The sequence below is a fragment of the Ctenocephalides felis genome, unplaced genomic scaffold (assembly GCF_003426905.1).
Source record: "Ctenocephalides felis isolate EL2017-DRISC unplaced genomic scaffold, ASM342690v1 CF-g0.4_SCAFFOLD_00845, whole genome shotgun sequence".
Lineage (NCBI taxonomy): Eukaryota > Metazoa > Arthropoda > Insecta > Siphonaptera > Pulicidae > Ctenocephalides > Ctenocephalides felis.
The window spans coordinates 68947337-68965664 of NW_020536999.1; the positions used below are offsets into that span (position 1 = coordinate 68947337).

An 18328-nucleotide genomic window follows, 5' to 3' on the forward strand; every position below is an offset into this window, starting at 1 on the left:
TCAAAGCAATTGTACTGCTTTAACTGCATAAAGACGAAATATCAAACGCGCGTAAGCGTCGCGTCGCCATCTAACGCGTAAACATCGGTACGGAACTCATAGGATGTAAACCAAATTTATACTTATTGTTAAAACCTCTAAAAAAATATCTGATAATTTGATGTGCATATGTCTAATGATCATTTTTGACCGCCAAATGGCATTTTTTTTTACTTTTTTCATTAGATCTCCGAAACCGCTAGACCTGCCTTCATGAAATTTTGATCGGTTGTTCACCTTGTCAACACAAGTAAAATGTTTTTTGAATTATTAAAATCGGACGCTCCGTTCTCTTAAAAACTGAGTTACCGTTTTTGGCACTTTTTGCCCCGTATCTTCGGAACGGCTAGACCTGCCTTCGCCAAAAACTAATCAGCACGTCTCCTTATCAATACGAATCAAATGTTCTTTGAATTATTCAAATCTATTGATTGGTGTTCCCGAAATCGTCGACGAAAATTTGTATCCGCACATACATACATACACATACACACACACACACATCCATTTTTTCTAAGGTATGCCAAAATATTCAGAAACCTTTGAAACGTCGAGAAATGCAAAAATTTTCATTTTCGATTTTTTTGCGATTACTATAACTTGCCCTACGGGAAGTTATAACTATTGGTATTGGTATTTTGCCTTGAGGCAAGTTACATGAACTTCCCGATATGTATAAATAATCGATTTAATCAATAAAAATAAATTAATTTATAAGTGATTAAAAGTATTCCGAGTGGATTCATTACACATAATTGAAAACGAACGAACACTCTATCGTCATACCAAGTGAATCGTCTAATTTTAATTTTAACAAACGTCAAAAAAAAAACAACTCATTTTCTTAAACTTTGATGAATTTTTAAAATTAAACTACTTGTCGTAAGGCCGTAATATTTCAGTAAATTCTATAAGACCATAATATATATTGCCAAAAAAAGTTCCATAAAAATCGGCTTAATTTTTTTTATCAATAGTTAATTTCAAGAAAACGGCTCGGTAGATTTTCACCTAAAACTAATCAATATCATTTCGAACTAATATCTTTCGAACGATTTTTGATTTTTTAAAATCGATTCGATAGTATGAGCTTAAATGTGAACGAAAAGTTTGATACTTTTTTCAAATTACAAAGGAACGGGTCGGCAGATTTTCTCACAAAACTGACAAACGATAGTTGTCATTGAGATACATCAAATGGCTTTCAAATTTCTGAAATCGGTTCAGGCGTTTTTGAGAAAACGTCGATCAGAGGTCTAATTTTGACAAATGCCAAAAAAGCGATACTAATTTTTGCAAACTTTGAAGAATTTTTAAAATTAAACGACTTGTCGTAGAGCCGTAATATTTTAGTATGATCTATAAGACTACGGTATCTACCATCAAAAACAAATCATAAAAATCGTCGAAAAATATTTTTTAACACTTTATTACAAGAAAACTGCCCAGAAGATCTTTACCAAAACCTAATCAGCACGATTCCCAACCAATATCTTTCGAACAGTTTATGAATTTTCAAAATTGTTTCAGAATTGCGGGTTGAAATTGGACGATTTTTTTCACTTTTCTGCAATTTACAAAGAAACGGCTTGGCTTATCGTCGCGCAAATTTGATAAACGCTAGTCCTCATCGAGATACATCGAATGAATACTTTTAAATTTTTGAAATCGGTCCAGCCGTTTTTGAGAAAACGTCGACGAAAGTTTAAAAATTCGGTCATATATACACACACATTTTGTTTCCAAATTGGGTTCAGAATGACTTGAAACGTCGAGGAAAAATAAAATTAGCAAACCGATTTTTCTGGTGAAAACATAAACGCTAACAAAAAGTTAACTAGTGGGGTGTATGGCATCGTGCCTTAAGGCAAATTGCTGGAACTTCCCGTACCGTAACGAAATGTTCGAGGAATACTGAATGTTTCCAAATAGATTATGATTAATATTGTAACATTGTCTAATATTTATAAGAATTATATAAACTGAATTGCAAATTTAAAATTATTTGTTTATACAAAAAAAAAAACTAAAAAAAAAGAATTATACAATTTTTTTTTTCCAAAATCAATTATTTTGTTAAAACAAGCAGAAAGTTCTTTGAATCATTTAAATCGGACGCTTAGTTCTCTCAAAAACTGCCATTTTTTACATATTTAGCTCCGTATCTTCGAAATGGTTGGTCCTGCCTTTGCCAAAAACTAATAAACACTTCTCGCAATCATTACTAATTGAATGTTTTTAGATCATTCAAATCGGATACTCCGTTCTCTAAAAAAGTCGATTTCTATTTTCGGCACTCTTTGCTCCATAACTCCGAAACGGCTGGACCTGCCTTCGCCAAAAACTAATCAGCTCTTTCCCCTATCAATAGGAATCGAATGTTTTTTGAACCATTCAAATCGGTTGATCCGTGCGCCCGAAAACGTGACTGGAAATTTGTATCCATACATACATACACACACACACACATCCATTTTTTCTGAGATATGTCAAAACGTTCAGAAACCGTCAAAACGTCGAGAAATGTAAAAATTTTGAATTTCGATTTTCGGCGCATTACAATAACTTACCCTACGGGAAGTTAATAATAGCAATATATGGCAATTTTTTTCGGGGAGTTAAAAATTACAGGTAATAGTAAGGCAACAGTTATCTGATTGAATTTTCAATGTGTGAATGATTCGGATTGTTCTGGAACATTATTTGCAACGTCAAATATGAATATCACGACATCTGATTATGTGGTGCTGGTGAGTGGTGACTGCATAGCGAATGCGTCGTCAAATCAATTGGACGATACTAAATTGATGATTGAGTTGATTAGTACAAGAGGAGAGTCAACCCATTCTGAAACCAAATCATTATAATTGTGGGTGACAACGAGCGACATTGTCAAGGCGGAAGAGAAACGTTGCCAAAGTTGAGGTTCTTACTCTCGAAATTAAATATTCAATTTTGGTTATATTATTATAATAGCCTAGTTTGTTATTTGTTATAAGTTCATACGGATTTCGGATAAAATAATCCGTAAAATATGGCGACTTCTAAAGTTTCTTTGAAGTTCCTTCAAGAACTGATTAAGCACACTGATCCTGATGTTACTTTAATGGATTACCAGGTAATAATAATAGATTTGTGTAGTATTAATGGTAGTATATATTTATATATATATATATATATATATATATATATATATATATATATATATATATCAGAGTGGTCCTTAATATGCCCATTTTCGAATTTTATTGCTCCCAGAGGCTCAAATGCTTTTAAATTGATAAAAAAATCCTCTATAAGTTTTAGCTCTTAATATTAACTTTTAGATAGCGCGCTATTCAATCAAAGCTTCCTATGGAAATAGCATGGAAAAAATTTCGAAAATTTCAAAAATGTTTTTGAGGTATAACTTAGCAACAAATGTGGCAATTCGTGTCATCTTTTTTTGAAAATCCGAAGCTCTACAAAACAAGTTTTTTTATAATTTGTTTTGTAGAGCGTCGAATATTCAACAAAACTTTTTCATTTGTTTGCTAAGTCATATCTAAAGAATATTTGCAAAATTTTTGAAAATTTTTCAATGCTATTTCGATACAAAACTTTGATTAAGCTACTACTTATAGAGGATTTCTTTTATCAATTTGGAAGCATTTAGGCCCCTGAGAGGGAATTCAAAATATTAACCCTATATATATATATATATATATATATATATATATATATATATTGAATGGTAGAGTCTTGGATTTGTGTATATTTTGTAGAGTTTCGAACAAGAATCCAAAAATAATACAAAATAAAAAACAAGAAAAGTACCTAGTTCCGAAACGTTGACAATAAACAAATAATTAAATAAAGAAATTGTTTTTTAAAAACTTTTCTTGTTTTTTATTTTGTATTATTTTTGGATTCTTGTTCGAAACTCTACAAAATATATATATATATATATATATATATATATACAGGGCCGGTCCTGGGGTCCTCAGCGCCCGCATGCAAGATTTGTTCTAGCGCCCCCGCCCCCAATGATTTCAACTGTTTTATCAGTTTTTCATTAAAATTATATAAACATTTACCTTATTTTTTTAAATTAATTTTTCTGGATTTTTGTGAACACACTTTAGTGCACAAAAATTTAGATATAATCTAAAGGCTATATACGCTGATTTTAAATTATAAAAAATCGAGGCGATTCGCGGGTTGATCATAATCAAATATTTTTAAATTTTCAATTATTTCTGACGTAGGTGTAATATTAATATTTTGGTTTTGAAACATTTAACCTATTTATTATGCGATTTATTCTATAGAGCAAATCACGCCAAAAAAGCAAAAAAAAAGAATAGTTTTTAATTTTTAAACATAACATTCGTATTTTATGTTTTAAATTAAATTTTATTTTAATTTATTTTTTTATTATTTACAATATCCAAAATTGCATCGTATACTTCTCCTTATTGGTATCGTAAGAGCCGAATTGTATTCAGCTTTACCTTCCCATCAGATTCAAAGTATCAGATTGTTGTTTTGAAGTTAAACTTTTAACGTATTTTTGAAGTATTGTCCAAAATTAGTAAAAGATGCAAAGAAATTACATATTCCCTTTACTGTACTGAAACAAACAAATTATATTTGTATCTGTATTATTTCTGCACAGTTAATAATTATATTATGTATAAAAAAAGTTTAAAGATTTTTGTTCCTAAGTACATTTTGCTTTCATTTTTCACATTTGCTCCATTTCCATAACCCTAACCATGCATGTCTTCACCATATCCAAATTCATCAGAAGCGAAACATTTGCAATAAAAGCAAAAGTTACAATTCAATTTCTCGGTATGAACATGCCATTTTTTAAGCACTGACTCCTCATTCTTTATTTTTTCTTCAGTTTTTAACAAGTCTCGTTTTAACTAAATCAGCTTGCAATTTTTTGTCAATTATGCCCAATAGTTAATTTAATCTTTCGCAGGTTTGAGCCTATGGGATTGAACACTAGATAATTTCTTTTTCGATTCCAAGGTAACTTCAAACAAAGAAAAAATTGAATAAGTAGATTAAGCAATGAACAGAGCTGTTATTTACTAATTTGCAGTGTTATTAATCGGTTAATTGTTTCTACTGATATCACATTGCAAAATAAATGTGAATAAATGCTTTTTGTGTCTTCGTAACCCTATTAAGTTAGATTGTTTATTATAATTTAATATACATACTAGATTTTATATAAATAATTCTAGATTTTATATAAAAAATATAAATATTACATTATAAATTTAATTTTCGAAACTCGTTTTGGCGCCCCCTAAGGGCGTGCGCCCGCATTTTTTGCATGCATCGCATGCAATGCAGGACCGGCCCTGTATATATATATATATATATATATATATATATAGGGTTAAACATTTGGTACTGAATACATAGAAATGTAAACATATTTTGTACTTATTATTAAAATTTCTATAAAATATTAGATGATTTGATTGTCAATACAAATATTAAATGTAATAATACAAAATAAAATGTTTGTTGAATCATTTAACGGACCCTTTGTTATCTCAAAAACTGAATTACCATTTTTTCGCGTTTCTTCGAAAGCCTTTGACAATACAAATCGAACGTTTTTCGAATTCTTCAAATCAATGATTTCAATGATTCCAAAAACATTCGATTCGTATTGATAAAGAGACGTGCTGATTAGTGCGAAGGCAGGTCTAGCCGTTCCGAAGATACGGGGCAAAAAGTGCCAAAAACGGTAACCCAGTTTTTGAGAGAACGGAGTGTCCGATTTTAATAATACAAAAAACATTTTACTTGTTTTGATAAGATAAAAAACTGATTAAATTTTTGGGAAGGCAGGTCTAGCGGTTATGGACTCTCAATAAACATAAGTTAAAAAATTGCCTTTTGGCGGTCAAAAATAATCATTAGACATATGCACATCAAATTATCGAGAAAATGTTTTTGCTTTTCTAAACTAGTCGTTTCTTCACAAGGAAAATGTTTGTTGAGTCATTCGAATCGGAGGCTTTGTTCTATCAAAGACTACCATTTTTACATATTTAGCTTTTTATCTCTGAAACGGCTGGACCGAATTTTGCCAAAAATTTATCAGCTCCTGGAAACGTGAACGAAAAATTTGTATCCATACATACGTACTCACACACACACATACATACATCCATTTTTTCAAAGGTATGCCAAAATGTTCAGAAACCTCTGAAACGTAAAGATATGTAAAAATGTTCATTTTCGATATTTGGACGATTTCGATAGCTTACCCCACGCGAAGTTTATAATAAAAAATTTAAGAAAAATAAATATTAGCAACTTAAAATCTTTGTTATGATTATAGTAGGTTTGGATCAAAATAATAAAATTAAAAACTTGATACGTCTTTTATTATTCAATCACTTTTATAGTCCCTCTTATTATTTTCAAAGGACTGACGGTTAATAAAAATGTGCACGTGTACGGCGCAACAGAAATTTTCCGTTCGCATTTACTTCGACGTAGTCGAGTCGAATTAAAAAATCAGGGCTTGTTTAACACTAGATTTACGGACTGAGCCAATTTCACTCAATGAAAACTCACTGATCACTTACACATAAAACTTTAATTTATAATTCACAAACCTACATTGGTTTTTAGTTATGTAATGAAATATATGTAAATATACATTATGCTGAATGTGGTAAACCAATTTTCACTGTGTGAGTCGATTTGACTCACAGAATGGTTTACCAGTTATTGCCAGAAAAGCGATTCCCAAATGCAATTTTGTAAATTATTTATAAAAGGTAGTCGTTGGAATAAAAAATTATATCTAATTTGGATTTTGCCTTGATTTAAAAAATATGGAAAACTAGTGGGGTGCATGGCATTGTGCCTTAAGGAAAATTGCTGGAACTTTTCGCACCGTAATTAATCACCGGAACCAAAAAAAATTACACAAAATGTGTACACATTATTAAATCTCTATGAAATATCTGATAATTTGATGTGCATAAGTCCAATAAACATTTTTGACCGCCGAATGACATTTTTTTAACTTATTTTTATTGAGAGTCTATAACCGCTGAACCTGCGGTTCATCATCTTGTCAACACAAGTAAATTTTTTTTTGGATTTTAAAATTATTTGGGTTCAGTACCAAAATTTTTAATTTTGAAGTTTTTTGTATGGTTCAAACAAATTTCCTCGACATTTTCGACAGTATAGAATAATATTCGGTTCGTACTCGATCGCGAATTTTAGTAATTTTAAAAATTAAAAAAAATCTAAATTTTCAAAAAAACAAAAGTTTCAAAAAATTCAAATTTTCGAAATTTTTCATCATTTTCAAAAAAGAACTTAATTTTGAAAAATTAAAAAAAAGGATTTCTTACAAAAATTTGAGAATATTTCGAAAATTAAAAAAAAAACGAATAATTTCAAAAATGACCAAATTATCAAAATATTTAAAAAAACGTTTTTTTTAAATTAATTACCCCCGTAGGGTAGTTATAGTAATGGGCCGAAAATCGAAAATGAAAATTTTTGCATATCTTCACGTTTTGAAGGTTTCTGAACATTTTGGCATACAAAATGGATGCGTGTTTGTGTGTGTTTTGTATGCCCGCATTTTTGGTCCACGTGTTTGGGCGCATTTGAATGGTTCAAAAAACATTCGATTCCTATTGATAAGAAGATGTGCTGATTAGTTGAGCCGTTTCGGAGATACGCAGCAAAGAGTGCAGAAAATACAAATTGAATTTTTGAAAGAATGGAGTATCCGATTTGAATTATCTAAAAACATTCAATTTGTAAAGATTGCGAGAAGAGGTGATTAGTTTTTGGCAAAGGCAGGTCCAGCCATTTCGTAGATACGGAGCTAAATGTGCAAAAATGGCAGTTTTTGAGAGAACTAAGCATCCGATTTGAATGATTCAAAAAACTTTCTGCTTGTTGTAACAAAATAATTGCTTCTGGGAAAAAAAATGTTCCAATTTTGTTTTTTTTTTTCAAAAAAAATTTGTTTTACTTTTCAAAAAAGTTTTTTTGTATATCGAAAATAATTCAGATATTAATTGTAATTCTGACCTCATTTCTAATATACTTTAAACAAATAATTTCAACTTTGCAATTCAGTTTATATAATTCTTATAAATATTAGACAATGTTACAGTATTTATAATATTCTATTTGAAAACATTTAATATTGCTCAAACAATTCGTTACGGTACGGAAAGTTCCAGCAATTTGCCTTAAGGCACGATGCCATACACTACTAGTAATGATTACAATGTAATTAGGACAATTTATCAATGATATTTTCTGGATGGTTTTTGAATTTTCGAAATAAGTTCAGGATTTGTTTCAATTTTGGTATAAAACAATTCAGAATTATTTGAAATATCGATAAAGCATAAAAGTAATAAATAAAAGAAAGTTAATCAATTATGAAAAGTTTGGTATAGCAAATTAATTCTAAATTTTGTCTACTTACCACATCAGGAATCTCCTGGTTCAGTACGAGGCGACAACTACACCGCCATGCTATACCGCGTCCGCTTAGAAGGCACTCGAGTTTTACCAGGACTTCAGAATGTCCCTTGGAGAAGGTACATCATTTACAAATGTCTACCAGACAGCGCGGCCAGGAGAGACGCCTTCAGGAGCGTTGAACTCTTCTTCAACGAAGTTGCATTTTATAACCGTATTCTACCAGCTATGATGAGATTTCAGGAAAAGTTTCTGATCGATGATGGAAGACGTTTCACTTCGGTTCCCAAGTGCTACTTGGCTAGAAACGATATTGTTGTTTTAGGTAAAAATGTAATGAATATTTATATAAGTTTGTTGGGACAAAAGTCAATGTAAGAAGGGTTGATTTTCCATGTTTTGGAAAGACACTCTGATACTATGTATTTATGTTTTCCTAAAACCAAAGTTATCGAAGTCCGTACAAATATTTTTCCAAATAAATTGACTGCCTTGGGACAGTTGGGACAGTTAATTCGATATTTTTCTGGTTGGCATGAAAAGGAAAAACGATCTGTGAATATATTGCTAAATTGTTAAATTTACAAGGAGTTGAAATTGTTAATATTTTTCCTGAATTGCATGTGTACTTGTTTGTGATGTCTCAATCGACTAATCTTCCTGATGCATCTTGGATATTAAAGAAAATGCTCAAACCAGTTTTTTCACTAGTATGCTACCTTGTAGTTTGAACATAAAGAATTCGAAGATCGAATTCTTCTAGTTTAAACATGAAGTTAATTTTTATATATCAAATTACGATAAAAACTATGGTTATTGTTAAAAAATTCTGAAAACCTGATTATTAATAAGCACAACTGCATAGAACAAGTTGAATGTTTTCACGCTCAACTCTTTCTACATCAGCCCCTTGAATATAATAACACTTTAAGGGGCACAACTAGTGTAACCGCCTAAAAATAGGTGATTTTTGGGAATTTATATTAAAAAAAAAACTTTATCAATCATTTCAAAATTTTAAGAATATATTTACACATGTTTTAAGAATACATAGTAAAATTTTTAAAGAAAAAAATCAAATATTTTTGAAGTCATCGTCGATCTCCAACGGCGCGAAAAAAAAGGCCCTTCACTGCTGCAGTGATTCCGGCCTTCTACGTGGATGAAATCAAAAAAAAAATTTTCGTTAAACTAGATAATATTGTCTGTAAAATGAACTACGATAAAAAAATCAAAAATTGATTAAATGGCGGCGTTTTTTAAAAAAAGTCGAATTTTGCCCAAAATTTTGGTCGTTTTTGGACTGCCAAAATTCGATTTTTGATCCGATCAAAAAATCGATAGTTCATTTCACGGAGAACTATATATATAGAACATGTAAAAAAATTTGATAGTGATCGGATCATTTGTTTTTGAGTAATCGCTGCAGCAAATTCGGAAAATGCTGTTTCGAGAAAAACGTGTTTAAAGATAAAATGATCGTTATACTATATACTATATATATATATACTCTTTAAATGGCTGTGACTAAAAAACTATTTAAGATATCGATTTAAAATTTTGGTATGTTATTTTTGAAGGTATAACTTATCGAGATATGGAAAAATTGAAAATTCGATTTTTTGAAAATTTCACACTAGTTGTCCCCTTTAAGGTTGTGCGTTTTTACAAAATCAAAATATATGTAAAATACCTGAATGTTTCACTTGCGACGTTAAATCTCATTTAAAGAATTTGATTTTATACATACTGTTGCTATTATTGCTTGTAAAATATGAGCTTCCTTACCGTAAAAAGGTAAAAATACTTAAGTCATTTCAAATTGAACATTTTGTTTGTTATAAAAAGGGAAAAATCTGATATCTGTTACATATAGCCTTAAAATAGAGAAAAATTTAAATAATAGAAATAAACTTATGATTAGTAACAGCTCTTTCTTAAGTTTTTCGGCTATTCATGATTTTCTGATGTTTTGACTTTACACGCATTTTTGCGTGGTTAATGAAAATGTAGAATAAAATTCATTTCATATATTTTCCTACAAGTCCATTCATTAACTGCTTTTAAATTATTTTCTTTTTATGCTCATACAAATTGAACATTTTTTCTATAGTCAGTTCGGCATGAAGATATTTTCCGCCGAGATTATAGTCTTTTGTAATGGGATTTAAATTTCGGAAAACCGTTCATGTTGTTTTGAACAATCATATTTGCTTCATCTACTAAAATTTTCCTTCTTTTATTAAATCTATTGTGTAGGTGAAGCGCCATAGTGCATCGAGTGTGCTTAAAATGAGGATCGCCAACTGTCTTCAAATACTTTTACCTGAGATGCCAAATAAAGAGAAAACCCATGTTGCCAGCTTTTATGTTGGTCGGGTTTTCCTGTAACAAGAAAAATTGTCGGGTTCTCCTGTAAGGAAAATAGCTCTTTTCAACGCCCATTGTTTCTGCATGGATCGGGATACAAAAATATATTGTGGCCTTGTGGTTGCACTAATTAAAGATGTTTTAGTAGCCATTATATTATAGAAGATATTATTTTTGACAAATAAACTTCAATATATAGTAAACATTTAAAAATACACAAACTTTTAGTAGATGTCATCATTCAATATTTATAGTTCTTGAAAATCCATTCATTGTTTCTACCGGACTCTGTAATTGCACTTATATCTTCTTGAAAATAAATTAACTGCTGATGAACTTTGGCATTTCATCTTTTTTTAGATATGCTGCTTTTTAAATATTGTCTAACATTGTAGTTTTATTTTTTCGACCATCCGTTTTTCGCAAAATTATGAGATTTTACTTCGTTTTCGCTTCCTAACATTTCTCACTTATACCCACATTAAAGCGTTTTTGTTTAAATGACAAATTTAGAAAGAAGTAAGTATAAACATTATTATATTATATAACGAGAATACGAGAAAAAAAGCACTGCAAATAGCTTTAAGCTGGCTTCGATGAGCGCTACGACGCACGGTGGCATGGGTAAAGGAAAGAGGCAGGTACAGAAAAACCAGGCCAACATAGAACCTAGCAACACGAGTTTTTAGCATCCTACGTAAAAAAATTTGAAAAAAGTTGTCGGTCCTTATATTATGCATACTCGATGCCCTATGGCGACTAGTTTAGTATGAGTTTAATTATCCTTGTTATTTTATCTATCTATCCTGTTATTTTATCCTTTCCCATGGGTTTGATAATTTATTCAAATTAAATATCATTATTTAAATTTCAATGTGATATAACACCGTAATTTAAATTACATTTTGGGCCACACTTTTTGACACCGTAAATAAAGAGTCGTCTTAGGCCACTTCCAAAATTAGGATTTTCAGTGTTTATATTATTTTAAAAATGTGCGTGATATAATTTTCAAAATTACTAAGTATAGTACAATACCAAATTACTTATTTTGACGGTTCAGCATAATTATAAATGTCACAAGTGTCCAACTTCATAAAAGATAAAAATTGACTAATGTCACTTTCAAAATGAATGGCTTAATTATTATAAACATTAGCTGTGCTCTTTTGGTAAAAAAGCAAATACTTTCCTAACAATGCAATGTATTTACAAAATTACAAACATTTTTATTCCTATTGCAGAAGATCTAAAACATCGTGGATTCAAAATGGTAGATCGCAAATTAGGATTAACAGTAGTTCAATGTTCAGCAATTTTGAAAGAACTGGCACGATATCACGCTTTATCATTGGCAATGAAGGTATAATAATTAATAAGATACTAAAAAAACACAAGCAAAACTTGTTTATTGTTATTTTTCGCCAAAGCAGCATATTATAAAAGCAAATCATGAAGAATGTTATTTTATATCAAATGGAATTTCAGAAATCTGAAGATGTAGTGACAATCTTCATATAATATAAATTTTTTTGATATAAGATATGCCAAAAATTTAAGAAAATTTGTATAATATTATGTTTTTATTACAGCATCATTTTCCCGAAGAGGTCGATCAGTTACGTCAAACAATTGCGGAAGGAATGTTTGCCAATGAAAATAAAGAATGGTATAGCGGATATTATGAAGCAGCCACCAAAAACGCAGTAGCCATGGTAAACACAGACACTTTTATACACTTTATGTATAATAAATAATTATATTGTGATGTAATATTAATTTATAGGTCCGAGAAGCTTTATCGAATAAGGACTCTTGTTCTAAATACCTGGACAGATTTAGAGCTTTCGTTGAGACTTCTGATGAATCTTCATTTTTCGATCGGATGGTAGATCTAGTTGCACCTCGTGAACCTCTAGCAGTCTTTTGTCATGGTGATTGCTGGACCAACAACATCATGTTTAAGTGTTCGGATGCTGGAAATATTCTGGAGGTACAAAGAAAGCGGTTAACTTTTTGTTTTTTAACTAAATGGATTATTTTTATAGATATGTCTACTCGATTTTCAAATGGTACGTTACGGATCTCTGGCTTTGGATTTAGCAAATTTACTCTACATCTGCACATCAAGTACACTACGGTCTAAGCATCTACAGAATCTTTTGAGAGAATATCACAATGAATTGTTCAGTACTTTGTCAGAAATGGGACCATTGAGCGATTTATTGCAAAATAGTGATGCTCTTTGGAATGCGTAAGTATTTTTAAACAATATTTACATCTAGAGCACATTTTTTCTTAAAATCATCAAACTGATCGTAGATAATAGATTATAATCATCATAATGTCACAATTACAATAAGAATTTTATTATCACAATTAAGTCAAATTGGATCTTGCATTTATTCTAGTCAGCTAATTGAAACAAATTGTTCTATAACTGAATTCAATCAGAAGTCTACGAAGTTTTATTTGAAGGAATCCATTAATTATGACCATCTCTTATCCTTTGATCAAATTTTTTTAATTCAAATATTTTGGCAACTACTTCGTCTACTAAATTGCAAATTATCATTGAAAATCTATTCCCAACACATAATTCATATGTTTTCTCTTTATGACATCATTGGAATTCATAATCGTTTTCTCTTCATCTAATAGCTTACAAGAAGAATTTCACCGTTGTGGTCTTTTCGGGCTTGGCCTAGCTTTGGACATGCTCCCAATAATGACTTGTGACAGTGATGATGCTCCAGATCTCTATATCTCAGATGAAGAAGCCCAATATGATCCCATCGTACCTGTCAGTGCTAATTCACATTGCAGAGAAAAAATGGCTGAACTTGTAGTTGAACTTGTTAATAACAATGTTTTATAAACTCAATATGTTCAGAAGACATAAATTATTTTAAGATAAGATTTTTCAAATGCATTCTGTAACCATGGTAATTAGACAATATTAAATTACTCTCTAAGAAAATACTACTTGAATAGTGAACATAAAAGGAGTATATATATACTGGCAGTCAATTATAATTATCTATGAAAATTGGTATATATACAGGGTGGCTGATATGTAATGCAACAAAGTAAAGCGCTTTATTTTTTTCATTATTTTTTTAATTCTATTGTTCAGATGCAAAAATGTCGAAAATAACATCAAATTTTAGAATCAGTTTAGATATTAAATTTGTTCTAATTGGCCGCCTTTGGCACGAATTGCGAATTTCAAACGGCCGACAAACAGCCATCACACGCTGCACGAAAGTGGCTCTGCGGTTCTTTGACTCATTCCTGGCGATTCGCCTTCTTGAGATGATCGACTCTTTGGTATTTTTTAGTGCGAATCTCACTCTCCAAAGTCCAACGAATTGTGAATCGGAGAATTTGATAACCATTGGGCCGTCGAAATGAACATCTTTTTTAAGCAGTTCTGTTGGAATGTCCATGGTCTGCGGCCGAAATGTTTGTCCATTTTCTTACCACTGCGGCGTGGATTCCGACCAATTCTTGCCTTCACTTTTCGGATCATTTCTAGTGCTGTTAGCGTTCACTTTTTGGACGCGACGCAACACTGCCAGTATCACGGTTAGGAAAACAAGAAACAAAAAACTAGAAAAAAGAAATAAAAAAAATATTTGCATTTAATTGCTGGAGGGCTCAAACGAATAGCCACTTGTGGTTTTCCAGCCAAATATAAAACAATCACACTATCACGCTTTAATTCGATCACGATTTATTTCTGAATGCAATAGATCAAAATGCTTTTGTAGGCTTGTAAACAACAAAATGAACTATCACTGGAATAAATCTGTCAGCTATCTGACGAATGGTTTAGAAATAATAGCAGTCTGAAGTTGGTTGTAAAACATATCAGCCACCCTGTATATATATTAGGGTGGTCCTTAATATGGACGTTTTCAAATTTTCTTACTCCCAAGGGCTCAAATGCTTCCAAATTGATGAAAAAAATCTCCTATAAGTTTTAGCTCTTAATATTGTCTTTTAGATAGTGCGCAATTCAATCAAAGTTTTGGATAGCATGGGGAAATTTTCAAAAATTTTAAAAATGTTTTTTAGATATAACTTAGCGAACAAAGGAATCACTGTTTGACGCTCTTCAAAATCAATTATAAAGAAAACCTGTGTTGTAGAGCGTCGAATCAATAAGAGATGTCACGAATTGTCGCTAAGTTATACATAAAAAACATTTTTAAAATTTTCGGATTTTTTTACATGCTATTTCCATACGAACCATTAATTGAAATGAGCACTATCTAAAAGTTAATATTAAGAGCTAAAACTTTTAGAGATTTTTTTTTATCAATTTGGAAGCATTTAAGCCTCTGGGAGCAATTAAATTCGAAAATATCCATATTAAGGACCACCCTAATATCTATATATATCTTTATAAAATAGTTTTGAAAAATTAAATCTTGAATTAAAAATTAAATATTCAATAAACTCAATTCCATTTCATGGAACTATTTCTGCATATAATGTATAAATTATATAAATAAAGAATATATATTTATTTCATTTAGTAAAATATTTGTTTTAATTCTTTTCAAATCACTACAGAAAAACTTAGTACATAAGCTTTCTTTCAGAGATCAGAAAGTAATTTCTTAGATTTACATTTATGATAATGTTATGATAAAATGATAAAATACTTTAGTACGTTATATATTGGTCATTCTGGTTGAAAACTTTTTGTCATTTTTTAGTAGCAACATAATTCCACGCCAACAAAAATTTTAGTCTTTGTTGATAAGACAACTATTAGAAGTGGTTTTTGACCCTTTTTATCCATTCATATAATATTTTCATTTCTCAGTCAGACAGGGATGCCTGGTATAAGTGATTATGAAACAATTTTCATATTTCATATATACATATCATTTATGCTTCCTTCATTATACATTAACAAGCCAATATCCTATCTGTTCAATATTTTTCGTCTACATTTTTTTTTTATTATGTTTCTTTTAAAGTTATTGTCATCACTGGTCATCTTAATATCAATTGGCAGTTCATTATATATTTTACTTGCATTACTTATATATTTTAATCTCTTCTTTTTTAAGATATTAATTCTAAAAAAAATCGGAGCGGCCGAAACAAGTAGTATTCTGATGGTGCCAATAAGTATGAAGAATGTGCAGAGCAGTGTTTCCCAACGTTGGGCGCACGCCCCACTGGGGGGCAATTTGAAAATTTTGGTGATTTGAATGTAATGTAGTATAGCATCGGTAAAACATTTAACAAAAAAATGCTTTTCAGATTTAACTACAATGTCCCGGTTTGACAGGGACAATCCTAGTATTCAACCTTGCTTCCTTGAATTTTTTCTCATTACTTTATAATAAAATTATAATACAACTACCCATTATAATTGAAAAATGATATATGCAATACACTGCTTATATAAAACGATACGTTATAAAAGAGAATGTTGCGGAAGGCAAAAACTCTTAGAGTTCAAATAGCCCTTCACTAAAAAAAATAAACTTCTATATTCAAATGTATGAAAATTACCAAAAAAATAGGTAAATCAAGTATCTGACTGCTTGGCACAAGTGCTTTAGGTTAGGTTAGGTTTAGTTCATAAGGTTTTTATCCAATTTGTATGGGGCGGGACCAGAAAAAGGTTGAGAATGACTGGTGTAGAGTGTGCCATTGTATCCCATACAAGGATGAAAAGCTTTTGGTTGAGTTACCAAACTTGTGTGAGGTCTCGTGTTATTTTTCGCCAAACGGGTTTGCCGTTGATGGTTATATTTTATTCTGTTGGCGTGCATCAGGTTGACCAGCTGATGATAAAGACTTCTGCTATAAGATAAAAAACCATTCCTGTATCAGCCTTGGAAATGGTTTGAGCCGGTTTATGTTTTTTTCAACTATAGTTTCTTGCATTTATAGACTTTATTTTAAATAACTTATTTTTGTTCCTTGTGTCTTCATCGAATCTTCAACCTGATGTAGTGCGTCTTGACATCAAAATTGCAGAATGCATTTCAACGAACAAGTTTAGGCATGTCGTACTGTCAACAATACCTTCTCCATACATAACTGTTCATTTCTACAATTGACAGCAATTTCTGAAACTAAAGGTCAAAAAATAAAATTATTTACCCAACAACCTGCTTGTTAGATACGTGTATGTACTGTGAATGAAAAAAAAAATTGAAGTGATACTTGGCAACGTCAGAAAAGAAATGGTAACGTTGTTTGCCAAGGCAAATTCTTGCAATTTCTCGTAACGTAATTTAAAATTTAGAAATTAGAGTTTTTTGAATTTTTCTGAAAATCTTGAAAAATTAGAATTTTGAAAACATTGTCTTTTTGAAAATTTTGGACATTTTTGAAAATACTGATATTTTCTAAAACTTCGAATTTTTTTGAATTCTTGGAACAGATTTTTAAATTTTTTTCTGGAAATTCTGATATTTGATCTATACTGTCGAGATTTTTTGATTTAAGTTAGAAAGTGTAGAATACAAAATGTATATAGCCGATCATATATCATGTTTCATTTATATGCGCAATTATTTCTTGGTTAATAATAATAGAACTTCCCGACATGTGTGAATTAATTAATAAGAAATTGAAATATTAGTTTGTGAGTGATTTAGAGTTACTGTAGGCTGTGTCATAATGAGAAAAACTTTTGCAGATTATTCAAATTTTGTACAATTATTTTTATTACACATTATTAACTTCCCGTAGGGTATGTTATAGTAATCGCAAAAAAATCGAAAATAATTTTTTTTATATATCTTTACGTTTCAAAGGTTTCTGATTATTTTGGCATACCTTAGAAAAAATGAATGTATGCGTGTGTTTTTTTGTATAGTGAAGGAAATGCCTTTATGCATTCCAGACTGGTGTTTTGTCTGGGTATGCGGACTCAATACCGCCCTGGTATAATACCGAGTAAAACCTCCGCTTTGCCCTTGCCTCTGGTCTCCATAGAAACCGCCGTTAGGCATTACTTCGTGGGGGGTGGAAGATCTAGAATGTTATAATTCTTAACTTGTTATAATGAATGTTATAATTCTTAAACTTATACTCATCTTTTAAATGGGAGAAGTCCCATTCGCCCTTTCTCTTTCCATGGAACGAAGCAGCTTCACTTGTCAGCATCACTTCAACAACATTACCTGGGGTAATGCTTCGTCTCAATGTCTCTTCCACATCGTCCCGTAGAGCACCAAATCGCGGGCACACGAAAAACACATGCTCAGCATCTTCGATTTCGCCCAAACAATATGAGCAATCCGGCGAGCTATCGTGCTTGAAGCGATGTAGGTAGGCTCGAAGACAGCCGTGTCCACATAGCATTTGCCTAGTATAATAATTTACTTCTACATGCATGCGACTTAGCCAGACTTTGATGTTTGGAACGAGACAATGCATCCATCTGTGCGACATC

The 18328-nt window shown here is 31.0% G+C and overlaps 1 protein-coding gene across 1 annotated transcript; it reads left to right on the forward strand.

Annotated features, from left to right (window-relative positions):
• Positions 1–3073: 3073 nt before the first annotated feature.
• On the forward strand, positions 3074–13771 carry LOC113387855. The gene is made up of 7 exons (XM_026625241.1): positions 3074–3157; positions 8536–8848; positions 12138–12256; positions 12486–12608; positions 12680–12886; positions 12942–13147; positions 13555–13771. The coding sequence occupies exons 1-7, from the start codon at positions 3074–3076 to the stop codon at positions 13769–13771; spliced, it is 1269 nt and encodes a 422-aa protein (XP_026481026.1).
• Positions 13772–18328: the final 4557 nt, after the last annotated feature.